The following is a 26,605-nucleotide window of genomic DNA, read 5'->3' on the forward strand; positions in this document are numbered from 1 at the left end:
CAGATTTGAAGCTACCACGAAAAAAAAAAAAAAAAAGATTATACACAGCTCAATTTTAAACACGGGTTGCCCTCAGGAAATCCCGCGTAAAAACAAGTGTTTTTTCTATCTGTCTGAAGGTAGGTACGTTTTTTATTAGGACGCTGGAGCTGAGATTAAATAACTAAAATTTAAGAACAACCCCCCGGGGGGGACTCCCTTATGAGAGGCTAATGGGGATGTGCCGCTGGATGGGGTAGCATTTTCACGACTGGATTGACTAGAATGGGGTTGCATTTTCAATAGAGTTACTAGAATGGGGTCGCACATTTTCGGATTTTGGGGTAAGAAAATTCTATTAAGTAGGGATTCCTTGAAAATGGTCTCGGTTAAAAAGTTCAGAAGTTGTTGTTTATGAAATGTAACAATCACTTCGCAGTACATTCCGTTCTTTCAATTCATTTTATGATGACCTATTTAAAGGATTGATAAAGTAGATGCATAAATAGAAAGTGACTTGGTTGGGATCGCGAAAATTACGTTTTCCCAAAAGTGACTGATGGGGTCTATTACTGGCCACAAAATAGACTATAATGGGGCAGGGGCTCTGAGAGGCCAGCGGCACATACCCAGCAGAACTGAACCCAAGTACTCCCCCCCTCCCCCCGCCGGGGAACAAATTAAGAACATTACCCCGGGTGAGACTCAGTTTAATCTTATACCCAGAGTCCTCAGGCTGTTTGGCCAGCGGTTAGTCTCCAACCGCTGGCCAAATAGCCTGAGGACTCTGGGTACGAGATTGCTTTGACCGCGCACTGTTTGGCCTGGGAACGAAAACACGGAAGCTCATTGAAAATTTATTTAATACTGGTAATGGAAACGTAACGCCAAAAATCTTTAGTTTAAGATGGCGTATGGTATAGATGCGTTTACATTTCTTAACAGGAAATTTAAATTCTTCATTTTAGCAATTTTTGGAACCATTTTAGTCGGTAAGTTAAGCGATTCTCGTGGTTAAAGTTATCGCTTTCTACACGTGCCACCATCGATTTTTCACGAGAGTTAATATGAGATCTAACCTTCCTGTGTTCCGATCTCCAGTAAGCTGGGCTACACTTAGTCGTAACAGAACCGTGGTAGTAAATGAAGGAAGGTAAGATCAACCAGCTAGTTTGTTTTACGACGAACGATTCACTGGGATTAATTTTCCTGAAATTTGACTGCAGCTTGCTAATATCAGTCAATCAACGTGATCACGCAAATCACAGTTGCAGTTTATGTTTGTCATAATTTTTGCTAGCTCCTGTAGTCTACAATATTCTTGAATTTATTTTAATCCTCAAAAGTACTGATTGATCGAAATTTGATTTTAGTTAACATTAACTAGGTAATTAACTCAGTCATTTACATTAATCTTTTCTACGTTCCATGTTGATTTGTATGTAGGCTATGCTCCCCCATCATAATATCAAGGATCAATATTTGTCCTGGTGTAAAATTGGGAAAGATTCCCCACACAGCCCCATACATTAATTATATGTACTGTTATGAACATGTACTTATCCTCATTCAAAAATGGTGAGCACATCTGAATAGCTAGAGTTTGAGTCTTAAAATGACTATACAGTCATAAAATTAGAATTAATGTATCAGGCTGTGTGGAAATCTTGCCCACGGAGCAACTGTGGATGTTTGTCTTGGGGAAAAATGTAAAAACAGCCCACATGCTGGTGGGCGATACAGTTGTTCAGTCACACCAGATTGTTTTCTTGTCAGCCATTTTGCGCCAGAGCAAATCCATGACAAAGATTTTGTGTTACATGCTAATTAATCCAGTTAGTGATTCACATCACAGAAGAGGCGAACTAGTTCAAAAACCAGTTTCGTAAAATGTTTCACTTTCTTTACCTGAGTAGCATGTACAGTGGTACATGTTCTTGTGTGATCTATTTAACCCCTTAATATCAAAGAACAAATTCTCCTATCTTGTCCCAATACTTTTCTTAAAGTATCAAGAAAATTCACATTGGGTGATTATGTCCTTAATTCTCATAACCTTGTAGGGGTTAAATGAGAAGGATATTACAAGGAGAAATTTGATGCTGATCACTTACTCAGGGCTTAAAGGGTTTAGGTGTACTGTACATAATGATTCGATTTAGTGCCCATGTCACTTATTTACTTATGGTACCTCAAGAGAGGGCGCTGAATCGAAACAGGGCGCTTATTAGGGACAGGGCGCGTATTTCTTTTTTGAGAAACAGCCGAATGTGCAAATGAAGCTTTGATATTTATTAGAAAAGGAACAACAATAGAAACTGTTGAAATAACAAAATATACAGTGAATATTCACTTAATGGTAGGGAATATTCACCTTCCTTAAAGCCCGCTGAGACAACAAAGTCCAAGGCCAGGTGACGGGATCAAGAGTACTGGAAAACGGACTTGTTGTCTCTGGATCCTTCCTGGCTAGAATGACCAGCTATTGTAAGCAATCTCCGCAAAATTTGAAGAAGAGATCATTCATTTGAAGGAACTGTGCACTCACATGGACATAGTTGAGAGACTGAGACGAAGACCAGTGGAATAAGGCTTTAAGTGAGCAATTAAAGGAAGATGAACAACAGTTGATCTCAATGTATACGTACAACTGTACTCTAACAGTGCTATCACTGAAACAGAATATGGGCGCATATTGGTGTAGGGGCGTGTATGAGGGTGCTTACGGTTTACAATAGGAGCGCTTATTAACAACAACTGACATTCGAGTGGGGACGCTTATTAGAGAGGGGGCACTTATTGAAACGAGGGCGCTAAATCGAATCATTACGGTATTTGCAATGTTGTGTATACAACTGTTTCCACAAAGATTGTCCAAAAATAAAGGGTAAAAGCGTACACGACAACGTGAAAGGTAGTCTGAGAAATACCTAGTAATAAATTTGAATAAAAGCTGAGAATCCATATTGCCTGCCATCTCAAGTCTTCGCTGTACAGTCGAGGCATTATGAAGTCTGAGCTTTTATTGAAATTTATTGGGCATTTCCCAGACTACTTTTCGGCATTGTCATGCCACTTTTACACTTGGAATACCTTTGTTTAAACAGCTGTATATACCTGCACATTGGCTGGCCAGTGTAGTGTGAACCTGGGGGTGGAGGGGGTGGGGGTGGGGATTTGCTATAATGGACGATAAACAGGGTGGCTCTAGTCGGGGCAAGTCATTCATGTTAACATACCATATAGTCACCCACATAACCCTAACCGTAACCCTCCATATAGTCAGCCTTACCTTACCATGAATTACATTTCCCAAAGGGGCTATCTTTTTCAGGCTGGAGGTATATCATTATTTTACTCAAGTATAGAAAAATGGTAGCAACAAGTGTCGTTTATGTACTTGAAAGGGCCTCTCAAAATATCTCGAACAGACGCAATGAAAAGAGATGCAGCGTTTCGTAACTGTAGGCATTTATATGGAACATATATGAAAGGGTTATTTTTTCTAGTGTCAGAAATGGTGTATAAAAGGGTAAGGGTTTGGACAGTTTCCCCACCCGTTTCTATACCTCAGCTCATGAAATCCCTACCTTTTTGTATACCTGCAGCCTGAAAAACAGACCTCTTTTGGGAGAAGCCTCCCCATATAGTCTATTATAGGGAGTAATAAAAAATTATACAGTCATGTAGTTAAGTAATAATAAACTTTATTGTATCTCTCAGTTATTACACAAGGTGTGATTGGTCAATTTTGCAGGCCATGTTTCACTGTATGGCCCGTGAAATTCTGTTGACCATTTCCCTTGACTTCAACTACTTTCCCTTTCCTGCACGCCTGATTAAGCTCCATGAAATGTCGTTTTCTCGGTCTGTACTGTAAGTTATGGATCCTGGTGTTTTCCCATTGATTTATGGCCCATGCCCTTCCCGCTTGGGTTATAAATCAACATAGAAAACTTACAGTACAGACCTCGAACTCGGTTAGTAAAATGTATATATTTCTGAGTTACTTTATAACCTTCAACACTTGTCTGTAGCTAATTGGAGGTCCCGCCCACAGCCCTTTCATGTGCTATTTTACTTTTAATATTAAATAATTCTACAATTGCAATACAATGATTGTTTAAAATCCAAGTTGTGTAATAAATTATTATCCAGCTTACATAATTTTATACTTGTACCTGTATAATATACTGTAAATTGTCATGTTTTACCCTTGCAGGATCTCCCAACGAGTTTTGGATGATTTGAAAAAAGATTTAGAGAATTACAATATAGAGGTAAAGAAAAAACGTGTAATTACACTGTAAATACATGTTATGCCTGTATGTTTGTAACATGTAAGTTTTGCTCAGAGAGTTCAAGGGAGGTGGGGGGTGGATGGGCGGGGTGATTACTGTTGTTTATAAGCGGACTTTGAGTAATTGCAACAACACTTCTTGTAATACTGTCCCAAAAAACTTTTTTTCCCTTTTCTGTACTTTTCGTCTGGGCCACCCACCCCAGACCTCCAGGTTTAGCCTGGCACCAGTTGTTCAAAGGCCGGATAACTTTATCCTGTGTCACTATCCTACAGTTTCAACCTGGGAAAAGATTTGTACAAGCGAATATGCATACTCTAACCACAGTTAAGTTTGGGAGTGTACGAAAACCTTGGACAACGTTTAACGTAAAGTATATTTTAGACCTTGAATAGTGCCTTATCTATAGCTAGCGGATAAAGTTATCTGGCCTTTGAACAACTGGGGCCAGCGGTCAAAACATGATTTCATCTGGTGGTCATGAGTGCGAGTCCTAGCAATGAAGGAGAAAACTGTTTTTCTTTTTCTGTTTTGAAAGCCAACCCTTACTCCAAAGGCTCCAAACAATTTCAAAAAAAGTATTTTAAATACAATTTTTAATATCAGAAATTTTTGTAACAAAATTATGGCAAATTTGATGGCATGCATAGAAAGCTACTAAGTAGGCAAAAGGGTTTTCAAACAGCAAATTTCTGGTAAATTAAAAAAAAATGTTGTAACTTTGTGAATTTGGAGGTACTGATGAGATTTTATTACAGAAACCCTCCAAAAATTGCAGCGAAGCCAAAAACAGGTACTAATGCCCGCTTCAGCCCAGAAAGCGAAATGCACATGACAGCCAGATGCGGACTGCTCAAAGTTTATTTCAATGTGCTCGACTTTTAGCATTTTGAGAACTGAAGTGTACACTCAGTGTATTCCTATACAAAGTTTGTAAATCAACATTAGCTAGCTTCCTGATATTGGACACTGAGCTTGCACTCAGGGCTGTCTCTTATCAGACACTGGCAATGCTGTGAAAAATACAGCCTTTTCTGGCGAGGGAACCTTATCCCTATAGGTTACAGACTACAGTACAACTATTCAATTACATGTAGCTCATTACAATATCTTTGGGGGCAAGGTAAAAATAAAGTATCTGAGGGGCATACACTAGGGCAAACATTTGGCTGCTTAATAATGAATAAACCTTTACAGTTTTCTTGTTCATACAGTGTGTACTACAGCAATGTGTAGTTCCACCCTACTCCCCCTCCCCACCCCCCTCCCTTCCTTGTCTCCCTTCTTTCTAAGACCCCTGCAATGTCTTCTGCTTAAGGACGGTGCCTACTAATAGTGAAGTATTTTTGCGCAGTTTATCACTATGCGGGAAAAGCAGATCTTGGTAGCGGCTATTGAAATCCAAAAAGAAAATTGGGGGTAACCAAGCATTTTTTAGAGATAACTAAGCGACAATTATTCCAAAATGCAGCAAAATACAAAGCAATGTATGGCGCTTTTTTCCAAATTGAAGCTTTATTATCTCTGAAAAATGCACGGTTACCCCCAATTTTCTTTTTGGATACCAAAATCACTTGCTAAGTTCTGCTTTCTCGCGCAAGCGTGCAAAAATATCCCTGTGTTAGTAGGCACTACCTATAGGAAACTTGAGTATTCCGAGATGCGTAGAACATATGCACAGTAACAATAGTTAAGGCACCGTCCTTAATTAGTGTATTGTTGCTTTACAGTTTTCCTTAGTTTTTTTTTACAGCTTTGTCTTGGGTTTATACTGTAGTACATAGTAATTAGTTTAAAGTATTATAAATGTAATAAGAGCACATGGTCAACACTAGTAATGCTGTAGATTATTTTTGATTGCAGAAATAGTTAATTTTACTTTCTATTGCATGTCTATATTTCAGATGTTTAATGAGAAACTAAAGCCATTTGACCTCAGAATTAAGAATTTAGAGAACAAGTATGTAAAAAAAAACGTTTTAAATTTATTTTGATTTTGCCTTTATTATTTAAGGTGCAGATTGTAAGAGTTGGAGGATAACTTTACATTTGAATTAATATTAATAAAAATATGTACTTACATGCAGATTGTAAGAGTTGGAGGATAACTTTACATTTGAATTAATATTAATAAAAATATGTACTTACATGCAGATTGTAAGAGTTGGAGGATAACTTTACATTTGAATTAATATTAATAAAAATATGTACTTACATGTATGCATTATTTTGTAAATCATTGAAAAAATATTTAATTGATATTCACTTGAATTCAATGTTCTTAAAATATCCTTTTATTAATAAGTATATTATGTCATATGCATTGTAGTTTAAAGTGATTCATATTTTTATTGATTGACTGTTTGAATGATACAGTTTTGCTAAATATTATTGATAATAAGAATAAATGTGATTTCATGGCCTTTGTTTGCAAATAGAGAAAGAAAATATCTACCAGTGAAATATTTAGCTGAAAAAGATCGCAAAAGAATCCTGGTAAGTTCTTTTTTTGTTCCTCTTCTATTAATTTATCTTTTACAAGTGACACCACTGTCAGTGGCATAATTATGTGCAATTTATGTGATTAAGCCACATTTTTAATGTGAAATTAAAAAATTATTATGAAAGAAATTTCTTTCATCATTATATTGCTGATGAAATTTAAATTGAAGGGGTGGGCGGAATAAGGCCCTAAGTGACTTTTGATGTAAGGTCAAATTCTCCTTTTGTTTCACAAGCAAATAAAAGGAAATTGTAAGAAGAATTCATCTAGCAATTTATCGGAAGTCACTTAGGGTTTTTTTCCAGGCACCCCTTCAATTGTTGCCATTGCCCATAAAAAAAATGCCCCGATTTCCTTGGCTTGTCCACAATCCTTGCACACTGATACAAATTACAGGTAAAGATTGAAAATATTTGCATCTAGATGCAAATATTTTTGCCAATCTGTTTTGGTCATTGTAATATTTCATGGTCAATAATAATTGCTGGTCATTCTGGGACCCTTATAATTTTACATTTATTTAATATTTACATGTAATTGACCCATGATACTTTTTTTTTTGGTGATACTTTTTTTGGTGATACTTACAGTAATTGTAATTAGCTTTTTAGCCTTTTTATTCCATTTTTAATCTTGTCATGCGCATTTGAACATTTCATGAAATTTGCGCATTAAAAATGTTATTATCATTATTATGATTATGATTATGATTATGATTATTATTATTATTATTAAATATTATTGCTATTATTATTATTATTATTATTATTATTATTTTCATTGTTATTATGTATGCATTTGTAGTACTTGTGTTATAATTTCAGGTCTGTGGGGTAATGACTAATGACATGTTTACTTTCTTTTTGGTTTAATAGGTAACAGGTGGGGCTGGATTTGTTGGATCTCATCTTGTTGATGCTTTGTTATTAGCTGGCCATGGGGTTTGTTGTAGAAATTATAACATGAAATCTTTTACATTGTTTTAGAAATTACATGTAATTTATATGGGTATTGAAGGGCAGTGGTAATTATTTAATTATGTTATTAATAATCAAATAATCTTTTCCTCAATTCAACAGTGTACATGTATTGCATTTTGCATTTAACTGTGTACATTATTTTATTGCATATTAAATTATAATAATTATAACAATATTTTGCATAGAGATTATTAGCTTGGCGAGAGAGGTTCCAACATACAGTAATGTTGTAAATGGATATTTTGGCCTGAAAAGCTGAACTACACTCCAAATCAGTCATAATTACATGTATATTATGTGTAATGTACAGACCAGGGTTCTCATTAGAAGGCGGGACCTGGGTACCGGCACCAGGATACACAAGAGTCAGTATCTGCCTACTTTCAAACTGAACATAAAGAAATTCACTTCAAGTGTAATTTTCTGCCCAGCTACTCTCTTGTAGGTACCCCCCTACTTCAAAACTTAATGAAACCCCTGACAGACTGCTCAAGACACCATGCAATTTTGTATCAGGAGTCAGCTGATATTCAGATCCTGACTGCTGTTCACCAATCCTTAATACAAAGTAAAACTGCATGCTCATTTTTGGTTGACATGATTAGAATTCATTTAACCTCAATTAAATTGAAATAATTTATAAAATCTATTGTCAGTAATTAAATATTACAGTATTTAGCCCCACTACAAAATAATTTTTTTGTTAAACATTTATTGTTATCAATTTTTCAGGTCACAGTAGTAGATAACTTTTTCACTGGAAGAAAGAGAAATATTGAGCATTGGTGAGTCCCTACTAAAAGTTTTATGATCTGCACTTTGTACATGTAAATGTCCTTTAGGTTTGTTTTCTTTTAAGCTCTACATTTTACATCACTGCTCTTGCCAGTCATACATGTAAAGCCGTTGAACTTTTATTTTAATATTCATTTGTGATGATTTCTTGTTGCAGGCTTGGGCATGAAAATTTTGAGCTATTAAATCATGATGTAGTTGAACCACTTTTAATAGAAGGTGGGTGTAATACGCCAAAGGACTGAGGGCATTGATAAAGGAGCCTATGTTGAATTTAAGGTTGACGTTTTGGTTTTTATAAAACATAAACTGTATGCCCAAATTACAGAAAAATAAATGGGCGGAGCTTCTTAATGTCCTTAGCTCCCATGAAGACTGTCCTGTAGCTCAGTGGTAGAGCTGCCCCGCCATCTGATGTAGTATCCTAGCTGTAGTAATCGAAAGATCACAGGTTTGTTTGGGACTCCTGTTGGAACAACTTACAGCTGTAGCTGTTTATTTTCCGAGTACATGTACAATGTATGCCTGTGGCATTGACTGAAAAAAAAAGAAAAACATCTGTACTACTTTTGTTGTAACTAAAATTAAGAAGTAGGGCAGATCGATGTACATGTAAGCGATGTGGGTATAAAAGCTATATCTGAGTAGTAGAATTATGTATTGTCGTAAGAAGTGCATGTAGAGTGGTAATGCTTGTAATAATAATGTAGAAATAAATAAATTAAAAATAAATAAATAAATAAATTAATAAATACAAAAATTAAAAAAAGTAAACTTTTGTCGGCCATATGTCAAACTTTTGGCAATCTGGAGGAAACAGAAAAAGAAAAAAACCACTAATAAAATCAAAATGCTGCATTTTAGATTTCTTACTCACTGATATTTTCTAATATTGCCCTCATTTTATGATGAAGAAGTGTAAAGTTCTACATTGTAATTTTTGCAGGGGATTGGGGGGGGGGGGGGAGAGGGGAATTGCCATTCCTACATGTATATGTGGGAGTTATTGTAAAGCATTGTGCCTAGTATTCTTAGTGAGATGAAACAAATTCTCTGCGAAAGCATTATTTACCTGCTGACTACTGACACTTGATTCATTTTTGTTTATCTCACAGTTGATCAGATTTATCATTTGGCATCTCCAGCATCACCTCCAAATTATATGTACAATCCCATTAAGGTAACAGTAAATTATTTAGAGTCAATCTGAAATACTGCCTGCTATATACAGTGTATACAGTATATTTCTGCCATGCAGTGCAGTTAACTCAAAGGATCAATGAATAACAGCCAAACTACAGTCCATTGTGATACTGTTAATTTGTGATCAGCACTGCATGTAAATGGTTGCCTGGCCTATAAAAAAGTATCATATTATTAAGTATGGTGCATACTATAATTGTTACTAGGCATACGTTCTGTGCATCTCGAGATACTCGGGTTTCCTATGGGTGGTGCCTACTAATACAGGGATATTTTTGCATGGCCTAAAACTATGCGGAGAAAGCAGAACTTAGCAAGTGGTATCCAAAAAGAAAATATGGGGTAACTATGCATTTTCAGAGATAATAAAGCTTAATTTTGGAAAAAAAACGCCATGCATTGCTTTGTATTTTACTGTTTTTTAGAATAATTGTTGCTTAATTATCTCTGAAAAATGCGTGGTTACCCCCAATTTTCTTTTTCGATTTCAATAGCCCTTGCTATGATCCGCTTTTCCTGCATAGTCATAAACCACACAAAATACTTCTGTAGTAGTAGGCACCGTCCTTAAATTGGTTTTAAAGAGAAAATTAGAGCTTTCAGAAGGTTAGTGGGAATTCTTAAGAAGGTGAGCAGTCTAAGGGCCGGGTCAAACACTGCACTCCACATTAGCCAAACTCAACTCACCCAATTTACATGAATTAAGTTCATGTGAAGTACGGCGTTAGACCCGGGTCTAGGAAAGTTTTTAAAGGAAAACATGAAGGTACATGTAAACTCTAGAAGGGTGGTGACAAACGAACAACAACTCACTTTTTGAAATAAATAATCAAATTTCTAACAATTGACCTTTTGAAACTCATATTTTTCACAATGATGTAAATGGTATGTTTTATTTTCAGAGGTTGGGAAAAAATAAAAGGCAAAACAAGTGCAGGCGTCCAGGCCTCGCTTCAGGAAAAAATGCGTATTCAGCTAGTCAAAGCAAAACATAGTGAGTGCAATGGATAATGTGTTTTTTTTATAATTCGCAGACTATAAAGACAAACACATTGGGAACTCTGAATATGCTTGGTAAGAATTTATTACATTTTATGATGAATATACAAGCATGTACATATACATGGTTCCGTAAATGTTCTTATACAGACAGAAGGCTGTACATACTTGTACTGGTACTTGCAGTTGTGGCTTTCCTTCATATTATTAAGTCAGGATGGCCATCTTCATCAATATCACTATGGATTCATTTGACTCTCTACTGGCCAATAGTAGTTTGAAGTCTGCTGCAAGACAGTGAAGCCTGAAAAACGGTGTGGCTAGTTCGTAAAGATAGGGGATCGGCGAAGAGACTTTTGACATGGACCTTACATGCCATGGTATGTTCCGGTAGTAGCTAGCCTGTGGGCATAAATCGACCTGCCGTTACCACTTCTGTACCAGTGGTACCAAGATACATGCATGACTTAAGATTTTGATCATGGTGTCCTTTATGAATGAATAAATACTATGTACAGGGCAAACCAACCATTTTAATCATGGAGATTACTTCTATATCTCTGTCTCTCTTTTGACAGTGCTGTTATGGCATCTCTATAATATTAGTGTTCTAGTGAAGTAATCTTCTGGTCTGTAGTCTCCTCTTGTACAAATAAGCTAACCAGACAGTAATCACCATCTCTACACTGTATTACAGTTGAAGGGCTTTGCGCGAAAGTCATGTTAATGGCATTTTTGGTCGAGAAATAATAGGAATGTTCCAAACATGCCCAATGTTCAGGTTTTTGCATGGCCCTGCATGTACTGTACTTCGGATGTTGTAACTTCAATCTTGGCCAATTTTTTGTCTTAAGGCTAAATTTTTGTTTGGAGTAATCTATGGCATCTGTCTCTCATTGACCGTTTGCTATGGTGAAATCCGTAGAAATTTAGCCATCTGGCCTGCGTTTCTCAACACTGCCAAAAACTTTTCGGGAGTTTTGAGAAACGCACGCCAGCGGAGAGAAAAATAAGAAACACATACTGTAGCCCGGGGTAGTAAATCGAACGTTCGAAAATCGAACTCAATCGAACTCAATCCGTGGATTGAGTTCGATTGAGTTCGGCAATCGAACGAAATCGAACACCAGACTTTCAGTGAGTTCGATTTCCGAACAAATCGAACTCAATCGAACTCAATCCGTCTGATTGTGTTCGATTGAGTTCGGAAACCGAACTCAATCGAACACAATCAGACGGATTGTGCTTTGTTACAATTTATTTAATAACAGAAACCCCATTTATAAACTGTCTACGGCAGTTTATAAGAGAACAGAACAGAACAGAACAAAGCTATCATTCCGAAATTGCCGTACCCTTTTCTTTTTTAGCTAACCCACAATAGCGGAATGACAAATCGAAGGGTTACTTTTATGCAAAAATACAAGCAAATTACTAAAAAAACTTCGCCATCCCTGACGTCAAAGCGGCATTCCTGGTAGCCTTTTTACAACGCATTTAAAGCTTACAATTCACAGCGCATCTGAAGCCATTTCTGCGTAATTTTTTCGTTTACGATAAACACGTACGCTACTCTCCGGACTGGAGTAACTCTAGCTTCCAAGATCTGGTTAGGGATTTTCAAAGCCTGTTTTACACAAATCCGACGAGTTCGAAAATCGAACGTTCGATTGGGTTCGATTGATTTTTTTTTTCTTTTCGGTGATTTCGATTTCGTTCGATTGCCGAACTCAATCGAACTCAATCCACGGATTAAGTTCGATTGAGTTCGATTGAAATTTAGTTCGATTGGGTTCGATTTACTATGCCGGGACTGTAGCTATAAGGTACAAGAATTAGTAATAAACAAAAATTAAGTATTAAAGCTAAAAGACTACAATATTGCTACAACATTACTACAATATAAGACTAAGACATGCAATTTTAAACAAAACACGGAGCGAAACACATAGCTATAGGGTACAACAATTATTGGCATTAAATTTCAATATTAAACAATGGGCTAGTACCCTAGAATGAAGAGTGAGGAGGGGAAAAAAGACTACGCAAAGATTTTTTTTTTATGCCAAGTGGCAACTTTGAATGACAAAAACCATTCGCATCGCACTCAAAAAGAAGTATGACTTGAGCGGGCCCGTTTTCAGAAATCCAGGCAGATGTACGTGTGCATGTAGTTGCTAGTGATACAATCTCGTGAATTTGCATTGCAGCCTTTTATTGATAGATAGTTAGTGCAGTCGACTCCCAATAACTCGAACCCTCGCTAACTCGAACCTCGCGCTAACTCGAACCAATTTTCCTTTCCTTTCAGGTCATCTTCTATACAATTTTACCCTCGATAACTCGAACCTTTTTCAATTTCCCTTGAAGGTTCGAGTTATCGGGAGTCGACTGTATTACTTTACTGGTAATTGACCAATTAATGTTTATTTTCTCGTTTAAAGGGCTTGCCAAGAGGGTTCATGCCAGACTGTTGTTAGCCTCCACATCAGAAGTTTATGGAGGTAAGAAGAGTGTAATTTCGCCTCTAATGAGGAATTTAAATGGCCGGATTCTGTGTTTCTATTTTAACTTGTCACTTATTTTAGTGTCCAAAAAAACGTATTTGGATCGGTGGAATCGTTACAATGATGGTTCAGTTTTGTTAACAATAAGTCTACTAGTGCATTGAAACTAGTATTAATTATGTTTGGCTGCGGATGGCTAGGATGGAAATGGATTGCAACTCGAGAAATTTGGCCAATTTTTTTAAGTCCTTCTTGTGCATTTTAAAGAAGTCGCTTAAAACTAATTATAGTTAGTTTTTGTTTGGAGAAATCCCTTAATATTTTCTTGCTGGTGCTCTACAAAGAGCAATTTCATGTTAGCAAAAAGGCTTTTTTGTGAAATATTGGAGCAGTTAAGACCAAACTACAGTAAAAAGACGTAACAGTGGCCCTTTAACTGTATGCTTCAAGGAACTCGGTGTTCATGTATTTGGGTACATGCTAATCTGTGATGAGGCTCTGTTATCTTTTCGCTTGGAAAAGCATTCCCGCGAGCGACTAAATAAGAAATATAAAATAATGTGCAGCTCAAATTGGGCTTTATCGTTTTTTAGGTACATGTATGATTGCTCCCCATAAATGTTGATGTGTCAAATAGGACTTTTTCCACGCATTGGAGAAGCTGGTTAATGCTTTTCACCATGAGATATTTTTTTCAACAGTTGAAAGTATTTCGTGGCGTTGTAAAGAGAAAATAATTTTTATTTACATCATGAGTAAATGACTAATAACTCACTCAATGGTTTGAGCCCAAGAGTATAATACGAAAACTTGAATGCAGAGGAAACTGCGATTTCTATCGCCCATATTTGTAGTTTAATTTCATGTGCGGTGGCTGCCGCGTCAGGCTTTCACTACTGTACTGTATTTATTTTTATCTTGTAATTATCTGTTGTAATACTTTACTTTGTATGTTAATAATGTGTAAATAGTGTGAAATAAATGAACCTTGAACCTTGGAAGATCGGAGTCCTGGCCGTTGGTTTGAAGCTCGGTTTGGTCTCTGCCTTCAACGCTGTCCATCCCGAGGGTCGGCATTAGTCTACCCGCGGGTATTTGACGGGCTCCTGATTTAATCACCTCAGTCTCACAATACCGCCGCCTCATTTCAATGTGCTGGTGGGTCACCAGCAAATACAACAAATTTTTGATCAACCACGTTCGAGGAAGACGTAACTAAGATGGTAGATCCACAAAACGAACGCTCACTGCCGCAATACTGAGAAATAAGACTTATCGAAGACTTAAGCCGCATTCACACCAACAAAACATGTTTAATTAAACCAGGTTTAACGAAATGAAAATTGGTAACAGAAAGCTGAACCATTGGCTTTGACATAGGATTCAAGTAAACTTTAACTTGTTCTAAATCTGTAGTCGACAAAATTCCGAAAACAGGTTTTGTGAAAGAAACAATTTTAAACTGTGTTTAACTAGACAGCTTTTAATCGCGCTTAAGCCTTCGGGTGAATGGAGGATCAATTTGAAGTCGATAAACTTTTATTAGAACCAAGATAAGACCAGAAGCGAAGACACCAACAGGTGTAGTTGACCTGAGCTCTGGTGCCCACTTAGACAAGCGGGCACCGGCAAAAGTACTGTTGGAGGTCGCCTGCGGTGGATTTACATCCCATCTAAGTAGGAGTTGGAGATAGTACTTTAGAAACCAGACCTTTGGTTGCTTCATGTTACAGAAACCGGGTAAGGTTGAACTCCGGCTGTGTGAGCCACCTAAGCATGAAGTGTTGGTTTAAAATTTTACTTTTCAAGTTAATTTCATAAAGTATTTTTAAAAGACTAAAAGTGATATAAAATCCAACTAACACATTGCGTTCATTTGTTTTTCTTACATGACGATTGCAGACCCAGAGGTACGTTTTTCTTAGTTTTATATGTTGTCATATAATGTAATCATGATACAATACAAAAGAAAAAGAAACGTAACAAGGATAATGTCTAGCTACTGGCAAACCAGCAAAGGCCAGTTAGAGATTCATGAAATGTGCATGTAACTTTAAACTCTGGCCTCACATATGCAGGATATTTGTCCCATGAACCTAGTTTAATGTTCTTAGATCCCATGAGTCTCCTGTAGCTCAGTGGTAGAGCATCAAAACTAGAGATCGGAAGGTCTTAGGTTCAACTCCTGATACGAGCAATGGGATTTCTTTTTTCCGAGTATGCCTGTGTCATTTACTGAATAACACACTATTCTCAGTCTGGCCACTGTTTTGTGTGTTTACGATTGGTCCTGATGAATTGAGTTCGCTGTGATCAAGGTCCAATTCGCTTGAATGTTAGGGCTTTTTTCTTCATCGTTTTACCAACCAATGGCTAGTTGGTCTAAGCATGCATTCTCCTTTGTCACTTTAATTTTAAATTTTGATGTAGGCCTTGTAGTTACAAATAAAAAACAATTAACACTACTGGAAAGAGTATTTTAAATTCAGAGTGAAATAATCAAGTTTGGGGGTAATGTCTTTGTAATACACTCTTTTTTATATATATAAGAAACATTTTTATAAGAACGTTGAGGCTGTGATTAACTAAAATTCAAGAACATACTAAGAACATTACCCAGGGTGAGAGTCAGTTAAGAACATTTATATTACGACCAAATGTTTTTAAATGAATAATATAAATACGGATAAAATAATACCGGTAAAAATTCAGTCTATATTGTCCAATTAACCCAAATAATAGGTGTCTTGGTGGCACGTCCGCATAGATTTATTGAAATACTATAAAAGATCGTAAGAACTTTTCAGGCTCAAATTGCCAAAAGAATAAGAACGTTCAGCCTCAGTCTCAAAATTAGGCGTTCTTATAAATAATAATAATAATAATAATAATGATGATGATGATGATGATGATGATAAAACAAAAAAAAAAAGAGTGTACAGCGTAGTTGTATGTTTTGTACTTCGCTGTAATATGTTTGTATGGCGATGGGCACTTTGTCTGTCTCCATACAAAAACTCACGGTAAAAACCTCTTAAAAGATAAGGCTCTCAAAACTTGGCCTTTTCACTAATCCCAGTAGTGTTAGTGAATTTTTTGTGACATGACATCCATCAAAAATTAAAATTAAAACTATCGTGATAAGGAATGTTTGATTTAACCAACAGAGTTGATAATGTAATGTGGTCAATTTGTTAAGAGATTCGAGTGCTGACGTTTCGAGCGCAAGACTTTCGTCAGAGCGAATTCGCCCTAACAAAGGGCTAACGCTCGAAACGTCCGCACTCGAATCTCTTTATAATGGCCATATTGTCCTATGAACTCTTTTGGAGAAAACAAAACAAAACAAAACAAACAAACAAAAAAAAAAAGAACGATATTCGTTTCCTCTCCCCACCGAGGCAAAACCTGCGATCCTCGTCACTGTGAAAAAGGTTCATTGTTTTCTTCCCAACATATCAAATCGAACAATTTTTTTTTCAATACTATAGACCCTATGCAAAAATGGCAGACATTTCAATATTCTTTTGTCTGCATTCAAATTAGCTTCACTAGCCTCGTTTTTGAGTTCAAAAATCAAAAGAATATTGAAATGTCAGCCATTTTTGTATTAGTTGTATTGAACTTAATCGAACTTAACCGTTCGCTTGATTTCTGTAATTGGCGATTGTTCCATTGAGTTTGATTGGCTGACATGGGCGGTGGAGCATGCGCACAAAGTTTCACGAAGTGTCTTTTCAGCTCGCGTCTTCCCATACAAGTCTGTAAAACTATATACATGTACGTGAGTTGGGATTTCCGTGTTAAATTTGCCTTGTTTTTACTCCTGTTTGTTTCAGAAACATCCCCAGAGGGAAGATTACTGGGGTCATGTAAATCCTATTGGACCGCGAGCGTGTTACGATGAAGGAAAACGTGTTGCGGAGACCATGTGTTATGCATATGCCAAACAGGTACACGGCAAGGCTCTGATAACATGTTCATAGAAGCTTCTTAAAATACCGTTGGACGAAGAGTTTTGGGGGGGTTAACCAAAAGTGTAGGAGGGGGGGGGGGTGGGCTAGCGGAGACCGTTTATGCATACGCCAAACAGGTATACGGCGAAGGTTTGGTAACATGTGAAATGTTCCAGGGTTCGTGCGGGCCATGGAAAACCTGGAAAGTCATTGAAGTTTAGAATTTCATTTTCCAGGCCTGGAAAGTCATGGAATTTAGGTGTCGGTCATGGAAAGTCATGTAAAATGATGTTTATTAAAAAGTACAAAATAAATTGTTTGTTTGTTTTTTTTTTGGCGAAGAAAATAGTAAAAACATACCAAAATAAAAGATGATTTCCAAGCAAATGGTCAAATTTAGGTCATGGAAAACTTGAAGAAGTCATGGAAAAGGTCTTGGAAAGTCATGGAATTCAAAAAGCTCCAAAGAGTACGAACCCTGTGTTCATGGCAACTTTGTAAAATACCGTGCCACGTCGATAAGTCGAACTGTCGCCGACAAGGATTTTGGGGGGCTAACCAAGCGTGTAGGACTGAGGGGAGGGGGGAGTGGTAAAGGGTATAAATAACCCCCCTATCTATCAACCCCTCTGGAAATTGCTAATGGCTGAATGAGAAAAAAATACCCAAATCAATTAGCCTTTAAATCAAGACTCCCTGGTCAAGAGAATCAATTTATTATTAGCAAGTCTTCTGTATACATTTGTAGTGTAAAAGTGGCCCTTGCGGGCCTTTACGACTAACGCGTTTTAACTACTTTTGATTTAGTGGTCTTCACTGTTTAGTTTATTTCCTTAAGCAATGCTTATTATCAGCCAATGGTCCTAACTATGTCCAGCCTGGGAGCTGTTATCTCGAGATTAACCTTTAAAAGAAGTCCTGAAGAAAAAATCAGGCTTGAACGGGATTCTCCACATGACTCCTGCGATACCGGTGCAGTGCTGACTATCATACCAACCTAGCCCGGGAGCTGGTCTCCTTTCGATTCATTAAAATTCAGCTTGACAATAAGGCCAAGAGGACACAAACTTTAGGAAATTTAATAATCATGTTAATTCTTTTCTATTGTTTGTGCCCTCAGGACACAAGTTGGATTTTAATATTTCGAGAGGAGCCTATTCGTGATATTGTGGATATTCGCGGAATTGATTTATGTCTTGATGGGAAAAGTTTAGCACATTTCTGACTTGCTTGGCGTGTTTTCTGTGACTCACTAGACTGATAATATGTGATCTAAAGCCAAAACCCAATTGAATATTTCCTAGTATGTATCTCATAGTTTAGCATTTAGAAGCAGTTGGAAGAAATAGGTCTTGTTCCTGGTTTTAGAGCATTCTACAGTTCCACTCTCACGGATAGTGAGCAATCTCGTACCCAGAGTCTTCAGGCTTTTTGGTCAGCGGGGCAACGCCGGGAAGACTCTGGGGACATCGAATTTTATTACCGCAGGATTTCTGCGGTAAAACAATGGAAACCGTTACGGAACAGCCAATCAAAAAAATTGAATTTTTTTGATGTCCCCAGAGTCTTCCCGGCGTTGCCCCGCTGACCAAAAAGCCTGAAGACTCTGGGTACGAGATTGGATAGTGAGATGAAGACCGTTCAAGACATTCTATCTGATCAAATCCTTTATTCTCATGATCTATTTGTTTTATTAAGTAGGATATTGTAAAGAGAAATTAGGTTCTGATCACTATGGGGTTCAGAAGGTTAAATAAGAAAGTAGTCAGTAAAGCAGAGGAGCTGTGTTTTGTTCAAAGCACCGCGAGGTTCGGCAATAGATCCTTATCACTTGGCGGCCATGTTGAGTCTCGGGGGAATAAAAAGCTTTGTTTTTGCACAGCAAGCCTCGGTCAGACGCGAATTCAGTGCGAGGCTTGCCGTGCAAAAACAAAGCTTTTTATTCTCCTGAGACACAACATGGCCGCCGAGTGATAAAGGTCTATGTTGCAAATAATGGTTTACTCTTCCAGATACTCTAAACAAATCTTTTCTTTTCGAGAAAAGTTTTTTATATCCTCAGTTTCCTGTACAGCGGTGTTTCATGCGATGGCAAGAACAAGTGCCTCTCGTAACAGCACCTTAGATACACGTACCTTAGATACATGTACCTTTCGTTAATCACCCCAACAAGATCCAAGACTTGCTGAAGGGCTTGGCGAGAGGAAGCGCAAGTAGCGATCTTGGAAAAAAAAAAAAAAAGAAAAGCACCCTCTTGCCCAAGCACTTCGATTTAGTTGGAAAAAACTGCTTGCACCAAACGTTCCATTATTGGGTTGTATTTTTTCAGCATGTTTTCTTTTTTATTCTAGGAACACGTTGAAGTACGCGTGGCAAGAATATTCAATACATTTGGGCCCAGGATGCATATGAATGACGGTACAGCTTTTTCTTCCACTTTTTGTTAGTTTTATCCCAGTTTAGTAGCACTCGTGGCTATACCATAAATAGAGAATCCACATGCTTTCTGAAAGGAATAGGTTTGAAACGAATTCGTAATCTTACACCTTCTAGCCGTAGAAGGTGTGCAAAGAAAAATTTAGAGACCTTTAGCATCAGGTTTTTCATGGTTAATGGCAGACCTGAGGATGTCACGTGACCAAGGTCTTGAGGTCGCGCTTGTAGTTCACGTTTGAAAGGTAGGAAGAGGTTTCAACGGTAAGTAATTTACGACAAGTTTTCAAGCCATTAAAAATTGTACAGCCTCACGTTTAAAGGAAAGAAATGTTTCTATACCCGCCTACGGTGTGTGAGTTAGATTTTTGAACTCGAATCAATGAAATATTCATGTTTTATAATAATTTCATTGGGCATTGCGGCGTATTTTGCGGGCTAAAATGGAAAATTCAGCGGGCTAAAATATATTTTAGCCCGCTGCTCTAAGCCAATGAGAAACAAGAACATAACGTAGCCAGCCAATCAGAACTGGAAACCATTCAACTGTTCGCGCCATTTTCTTGCTTGTTTGACTGGAAGCGCTGCCATCTGCAAAAAAATTGTTTTGAGCTACAAAATGGCTGAAAAACCTAACGAAGAAGCAAATTCCCAGTAGTTTCAGCTAGCTAGAGAAAAGGACTTACAGAGACTGGTGTACGATGGTGGAAATAATGCCTGTAGTAGCTCCATGGCCGGCGGCGAGGTGAAGGTAAACAGTTTGTCTTCGTCGAGCGAAAAGCACTTGCACAATTAATTTTAACACTTGCAAGTGACAATGTCTTCGCTGCTCACAAAATTCTGTTATTTTCCCTTTGAAAACTTAGAGGCAATATTCTCCCGACAAATTTTGCGGTGTTCTGTTGAAGTTTAAAGCTTACGCGACAATGAATAGTTTTGAACAATGAAACAACTGTAAAATAAACGCCTGTCTTTGATTTCTTTTCTGAATGCCCTCTGAAATTATTATAATAGTAATAGAGTTGATGTTCTTGGGCGTAAATATGTTTTTGGCCCTTCTCAGAACTCATTTTAGCCCTCCCCTGCGGCTCGGGCTAAAATGAGCCTGAGTCGGGCCAAAAACATATTTACGCCCGCGAACATCAACTCTATTGTTATACTTTAGGCGATAAAAGTGAAGCACTTCGACTTGACGAGAAACATGGCGGCACGAGCAAGTCGAACGCCTTGCTACAATTCGAAACTCTGGCAACTTGAAACTGCAAACGCCTAACCGCAAACTGCAGTTTGCGGTTTGCGCTTTCCCATGAAAAACCTGATGCTAAAGAGCTCTGTTATATCTTTTGGTTGACTTCAGACGCGAAAGCGGTACTGTGGGCCAAACGCCAACTATTTTTGGTACCCAGACATCAGCCGGGTGGCTTATCATACACCAAGCTGGACAACATAACCAATTTATACTGATTCTTCCTCGAGACATGCAATTTAAAAGGTCTTCAAAATGTAATACGATCAAGTTAGAAGAAACGAGATAAAGAAAAAGGAATGGAAAGGAGAAACAGCTTTCACGATACCTGAATCCTCCCCCCTTTCAGTTCGAGAATACAAGTTTGGTCCCATTCCACGTAATGTGCGTGGATTGTATTGCGGTGTAGCAGCTATAGACATAAATCAATCGTTTCTTTTCTCAGGTCGTGTTGTTAGTAACTTCATTATGCAGGCACTGGAGGGAAAGCCATTAACGGTGAGTGAAACGAAACATTTTTCACAGGCTACACATTTCAATCAATCAATCAATCAATCAATCAATCAATCAATCAATCAATCAATCAATTTATTTATTTAGTAATGTCAAAGTGTGGGATGAGGTTGCCCTCTGTATCCGAGCTAGAGGCTCATGTGTAAAACGCATGTCACATTTAATTATAAAAGGATAACTGAGTTTTCTTGCCTTTTTTTTTTTTTTTTTTTTTTTTTTTTTTTTTTTTTTTTTTTTTTTTAGGTCTACGGAAGTGGCAAACAAACAAGGTCATTCCAGTACATCAGGTTAGGAGTACAGTTGATTTTCTTGCTATTGAATACCTTAAAGAGTCAGGTTGCGGGAAATGTTCGCTTACTCCAGGGAGATCGAAGGCTTGGGGAGATTAACCTCTGTCAAAAGTAGTTTTTAATTTTATTTTGCTCTTGTGAGGAGATAGTATCACGTAGTGGGTAGAGCGCTGGACGTATAATCCAGAAGTCTTGGGTTCACATATCGTTCTCCTTGATTTTCAGTATTCATAGCCAGTTCCAGGCTCAAATCATAGATTTTATACATTTCATGAACCACTTTCTTCCAACTCTGTAACTGTGTAATCTGCTGTTTTTTGTTTTTTTTTTCTGTTTTTCCACATGGTAAAGCTCATAAAAAAAACCTCGCTATAATTTATACATATAAATTTATGTATTTATTTATATATCTTACTTTGTTTTCTTTTAATTTTATGTATACATTTTAGTCTTAATCTTTAAGGTCCTTTTCGAAAACCACATTTTGTGAAAAAGTTTCCTCAATAAAGATTATTATTATGTAACTGGTCAACCTCCCACCAGTTGAATCTTAAACTGAATGCACAAGTAGAGCCAAACGTTCAAATCTTGTACCCAGAGTCCTCAGGCTCTTTGGCCAGCGGTTGGTCGCCAGGAGAGACTGGGGAACTGGAATTTCATTACTGCAGGATTTCCGCGTAAAAACATGCAAGCCGTTACGGAGCAGCCAATAAAAAAAAGTGTCTCTCGTGGTGACTAACCGCTGGTCAAAGAGCCTGAGGACTCCGGGTACGAGATTGCCAAACCTGGGGGAAACCTACACGTATTTAATAAAGCAGTCGATATTTGAAGACGATTATTCTAACACATAGGGTTGTGCATAAGGACGATGGTACTCGTTTTTTACCCAGCCTTGTTCTATTTCTATCGCGTTGTTTCAAGTTCTGAGTGTGCCTTTTTTTTTCAGTGATCTTGTAAATGGCCTCATTCTTCTGATGAACAGCAACTTCTCCGAACCCGTTAATATAGTAAGTAAAAGCTAGTTTTCTTTGTGTTTCTTCGATTATTGTCGTGACTCCGAGGAAGCCAGCAATGACGAACTGGTAACAGGTTTGCATTCACCCCCTCGAACTCTTTTAATCAAGTCTACCTCCGACTGAGTTTTGCCTTTGTACTTTCCTTAGTTTAGCAGCCTAGCTGTACGATAAGAACCAAGCTAATAAACTATGTAAGTGCCATATTAGGAATGAGGAAGGAATGCCCACTGATCAACTGTTGTTGTATTGTTACAGGGAAATCCTGGCGAGTACACGATAATGCAGTTTGCAGAGATGATCCGAGATGCCGTCGGTAAGAAGAATATAATTATTGACTTGTTTTGATTCCAAGCATTCCGTTAATGATTTGAAATAACTTTTAAAAATGTTACTTTTAAACTTTTTAGTATGACGTTCAAAATTCCGTTATAACTAACTACATGGGAGGCATTAGCAGCTGTATTTTTCTAGATAAGTTGACTTCTTAGACTAAATGTATAAACACGAATTGTTTTCAAGCGTTTTCAAGGGCGAATTAACACCAGGGATGCTTTCCAACACAACGTTTGTTAAAGTGTTTGATCGTTTAGCTGGGGCTTAAGCGGAAGCCGATACAGTACTTCATGTAAGATGGGGACCCAGAGAAAAACAGGTTGAGATCCTGTGGCTCGGGTCTCTTCGCACAGATCCACCATTCAGGGACCGGTCAGTTTTTGTGAGCTTGAAAAAAAAAAGGCGTTTTACTTAATCAAATGGGCAGTGCACATTTTTATCCAATTTACTTTGGATGTACAAAGCATAGAAAAGGTCACTTTTCAAAAGAACTTATGACAAGTTGTGTTCCCAATACAAGAATAAATCTGGAATACGTTTTTTTTTAAAAAGCCACTCATTAGCGACATAAACGATTATAACACGATTGTTTTCAAAGCTTTACGGCTCACTGGATCGTGTAAACTAAAGCTTTACTATGATTTATTTGGATTTGAATCAAGAAGTATGTACATCAATTGTAATAAAAGGTTTGTGGCGTCAGGCAAGGAGGGTTTAAGGACGGTGCCTACTATTGTTACTGCGCATACGTTCTGCGCATCGCGAGATACTCGGGTTTCCTATGGGCGGTGCCTATTAATATAGGAATATTTTTGCGCGATTTAAAACTATACGGAGAAAGCAGAACTTACCAAATGCCTTTGGTATCTCAAAAGAAAATTGGGGGTAACCATGCATTTTTCAAAGAAAATTAAGCTTTAATTTAGGAAAAAATCCCATACATTGCTTTATATTTTGGCGCTTTTTAGAGATATTGTTGCTTAATTATCTCTGAAAAATGCGTGGTTACCCCCAATTTTCTAATTGGATTCCAATAGGCCTTGCTAAGATCTGCTTTTCCCGCATAGTCATAAACCGCACAAAAATACTTCGGTATTAGTAGGCACCGTCCTTAAGGAAGGAAGGATGTGATGGAATTTGAGGGCAGTAGGGCTATCACTTAGAACAATTCATTGGGTTGTGTTCTGATGTTTTGTCAGGTGGAAAGACGCCGATTTTGAATCTGGAAAAGATGGAGGACGATCCCCAGAGACGAAAACCTGACATAATCCGTGCGAGGACGATCCTTGGCTGGGAACCAAAGGTAAAAAATGATCAACATCTTCCTCTTCCTACGCTGTACGACTGACAAAATGTTAATCAGACAAAAAGGCACGCGCGTCGTGCATACGTTTTAGCATGAGCAATGTCGATAGTGTCCTCTGTTGTGATAAAGCAAGGGGGATGCCAAATTGAATTTCGATTTTGAAATGAGAGTCGTGTAATATTACAGTCGACTCCCGATAAGTCGAACCTTCAAGGGAAATTAAAAAAGGTTCAAGTTATCGAGGGTAAAATTATATGGAAAATGAGCTGAGGGGAAAGAAAAATTGGATCAAGGTAGCGCTAGGTTCGAGTTAGCGAGGGTTCGAGTTATCGGAAGTCGACTGTACATTTCACATGTCACAGGCATGGGACAGAAAGAATCTGAGTACCCGATGGGAATCGAAGCAATGAATTTCGGTATACTGGCTGGATGCTTAAACCACTGAACTTCTGTACTGTATGGATAAGTTGTGGTCACCTTTGGTTGGTCATTTACCAGGTTCTCATGGCACATAATTTGTGAATTCCCTTGTTCGCATCAGGTCGAAAGCTCTTAGTGTGAAATTTGAGGGAGAGGTGGTAAGGACGTTACCTCTTTTTTTACTGCGCATAAGATCTGCGCATCTCGAGATGGTCCCATAAACTAGGGATTCATAGGGGCGGTACGCACTAATGCAAAAATATTTTCCGCGGTTTTTGACTATGTTGGGGAAGGAAATCTTCACAAGGGGTATTGAATTTCTGGAAGAAAATTGTGATAACCCGGAATTTTCCTCAATTTGGAAACAATGCCTTGCATTGTTATGTTAAAGCTTTCTGGAATTATTGGTGGTAAATTACCTGAAAAATGCAAGGTCCTTGCCCCCACTCCGATATCACTTGAAATCTTAGATCTGCTAGATCCATACATATTCAAACTGAGCAGGTATTCTTTCTGTGTTAGGAGACCCCGTCCTTAGAAAGTGTATTTCAAAGTTTCTCGGAAGGATGCTCCTCTAAATAAACCAAAATATTGTCACTCCAGTTTTTAACTTTTTTTCAGAAATTTAATTTTGTACGAACCGTGACTACAAATGATGATGATGATGATGATTATTATTCCTTTCAGGTCGCTTTAAATGTTGGCCTGAACCGAACGATTGAATATTTCCGGAAAGAGCTCGACAAATCGAAGAAGTCCAAGCTAGTTGACTTGTAGCGTTAATCAGGTGCAAAATGGAAAACACACTCAACAGATGGGATGCTGCAAGATTAATAGTTCGGCACAGATGGACTCAGACGGGGCTCAGTCGGGGCAATCGTTTCCTTTCCCTTCAACACCCAGACGGTGGTTGATGTTCCGAGCTTGAAGAAAAAGGCACTTTTACTCAATCAAATAGAGACTGCACATTTTTATCTCATTTACTTTGGATGTGCAAAGCACAGAAAACGTTACTTTTTAAAATAACTTATCACAAGTTGTGTTTCCAAGATAAGTAGAAAACTGGAATACATTTTTTTTAAAAAGCCACTCATTAGCGACATGCACGATTATAACACGATTGTTCTCAAAGCTTTACGGCTTACTGGATCGTGTAAACTAAAGTTTTACTATGATTTCTTTATAGTTAAATACCGCAGAATTCCGAAAATAACGTTAAATTTTTATCTCCTTTTTAAACTCAGAAAGTAACGGGCTCCCCGAAAGTAACGTTCATTTTTTAATCTTCCTATTGAACTCCGAAAATTATGGCTCCCCCATTCCTCCCCCCCAAGAGTAACGTTAATTTTTTTATCCTCCTACTGAACTCCGAAAGTAACGGACCATTTGAAAGTAGCGCTCCCCCCCCCCCCCCCCCAGTCGAAAGTATCTGCCCACCCGAAAGTAGCGGCCCTTTAAAAATGACAACTCAACGACCATAAAATGCCGTATTGTATTTGATGAAACAAGCATTATTTTCGCTATACATTTAAGGCCTTTTTTCTGTTACAGTTTGCTTTGTTCATGTGGAGGGTTAATAACATGCATAAACGGAATGACCTTTAGTAGCGGTCCCTTTGGCCTGCTAAATTCGAAAATAACGGGGCCGTTACTTTCGGAATTCTATGATAAATCTAAATTAAAAAAAAATGTACATCAATTAAAAACATAACTATTGTGTTTAACGACTCCTGATTAGTTCTGTCTCGCAGTGATGCTTATTGTTTCAGGCTGAATTTAATATATCGAAATTGGGCTATTGAATGAACCTGACCCCGTCTGGTCC

At 37.7% G+C, this 26,605-nt stretch overlaps 1 protein-coding gene across 1 annotated transcript; it reads left to right on the plus strand.

The window, feature by feature from the left end:
- Nucleotides 1–797: 797 nt before the first annotated feature.
- Nucleotides 798–26,384, plus strand: LOC146461161 (UDP-glucuronic acid decarboxylase 1-like). Its single transcript, XM_085087083.1, has 20 exons — nucleotides 798–971; nucleotides 1,081–1,132; nucleotides 4,202–4,259; nucleotides 6,185–6,240; nucleotides 6,719–6,776; nucleotides 7,659–7,724; nucleotides 8,496–8,548; nucleotides 8,716–8,777; nucleotides 9,674–9,738; nucleotides 10,796–10,835; nucleotides 13,205–13,264; nucleotides 15,170–15,177; nucleotides 17,107–17,220; nucleotides 19,575–19,641; nucleotides 21,348–21,400; nucleotides 21,659–21,702; nucleotides 22,652–22,712; nucleotides 22,977–23,034; nucleotides 24,254–24,357; nucleotides 25,468–26,384. Exons 1-20 carry the CDS (start codon nucleotides 887–889, stop codon nucleotides 25,555–25,557), a joined length of 1,254 nt encoding a protein of 417 aa, XP_084943209.1. The 5' UTR covers nucleotides 798–886; the 3' UTR covers nucleotides 25,558–26,384.
- The last annotated feature ends 221 nt before the right edge of the window (nucleotides 26,385–26,605 follow it).

Source organism: Pavona decussata, unplaced genomic scaffold (genome assembly GCF_977016875.1).
Source record: "Pavona decussata unplaced genomic scaffold, jaPavDecu1.1 SCAFFOLD_201, whole genome shotgun sequence".
Classification (NCBI taxonomy): Eukaryota; Metazoa; Cnidaria; class Anthozoa; order Scleractinia; family Agariciidae; genus Pavona; species Pavona decussata.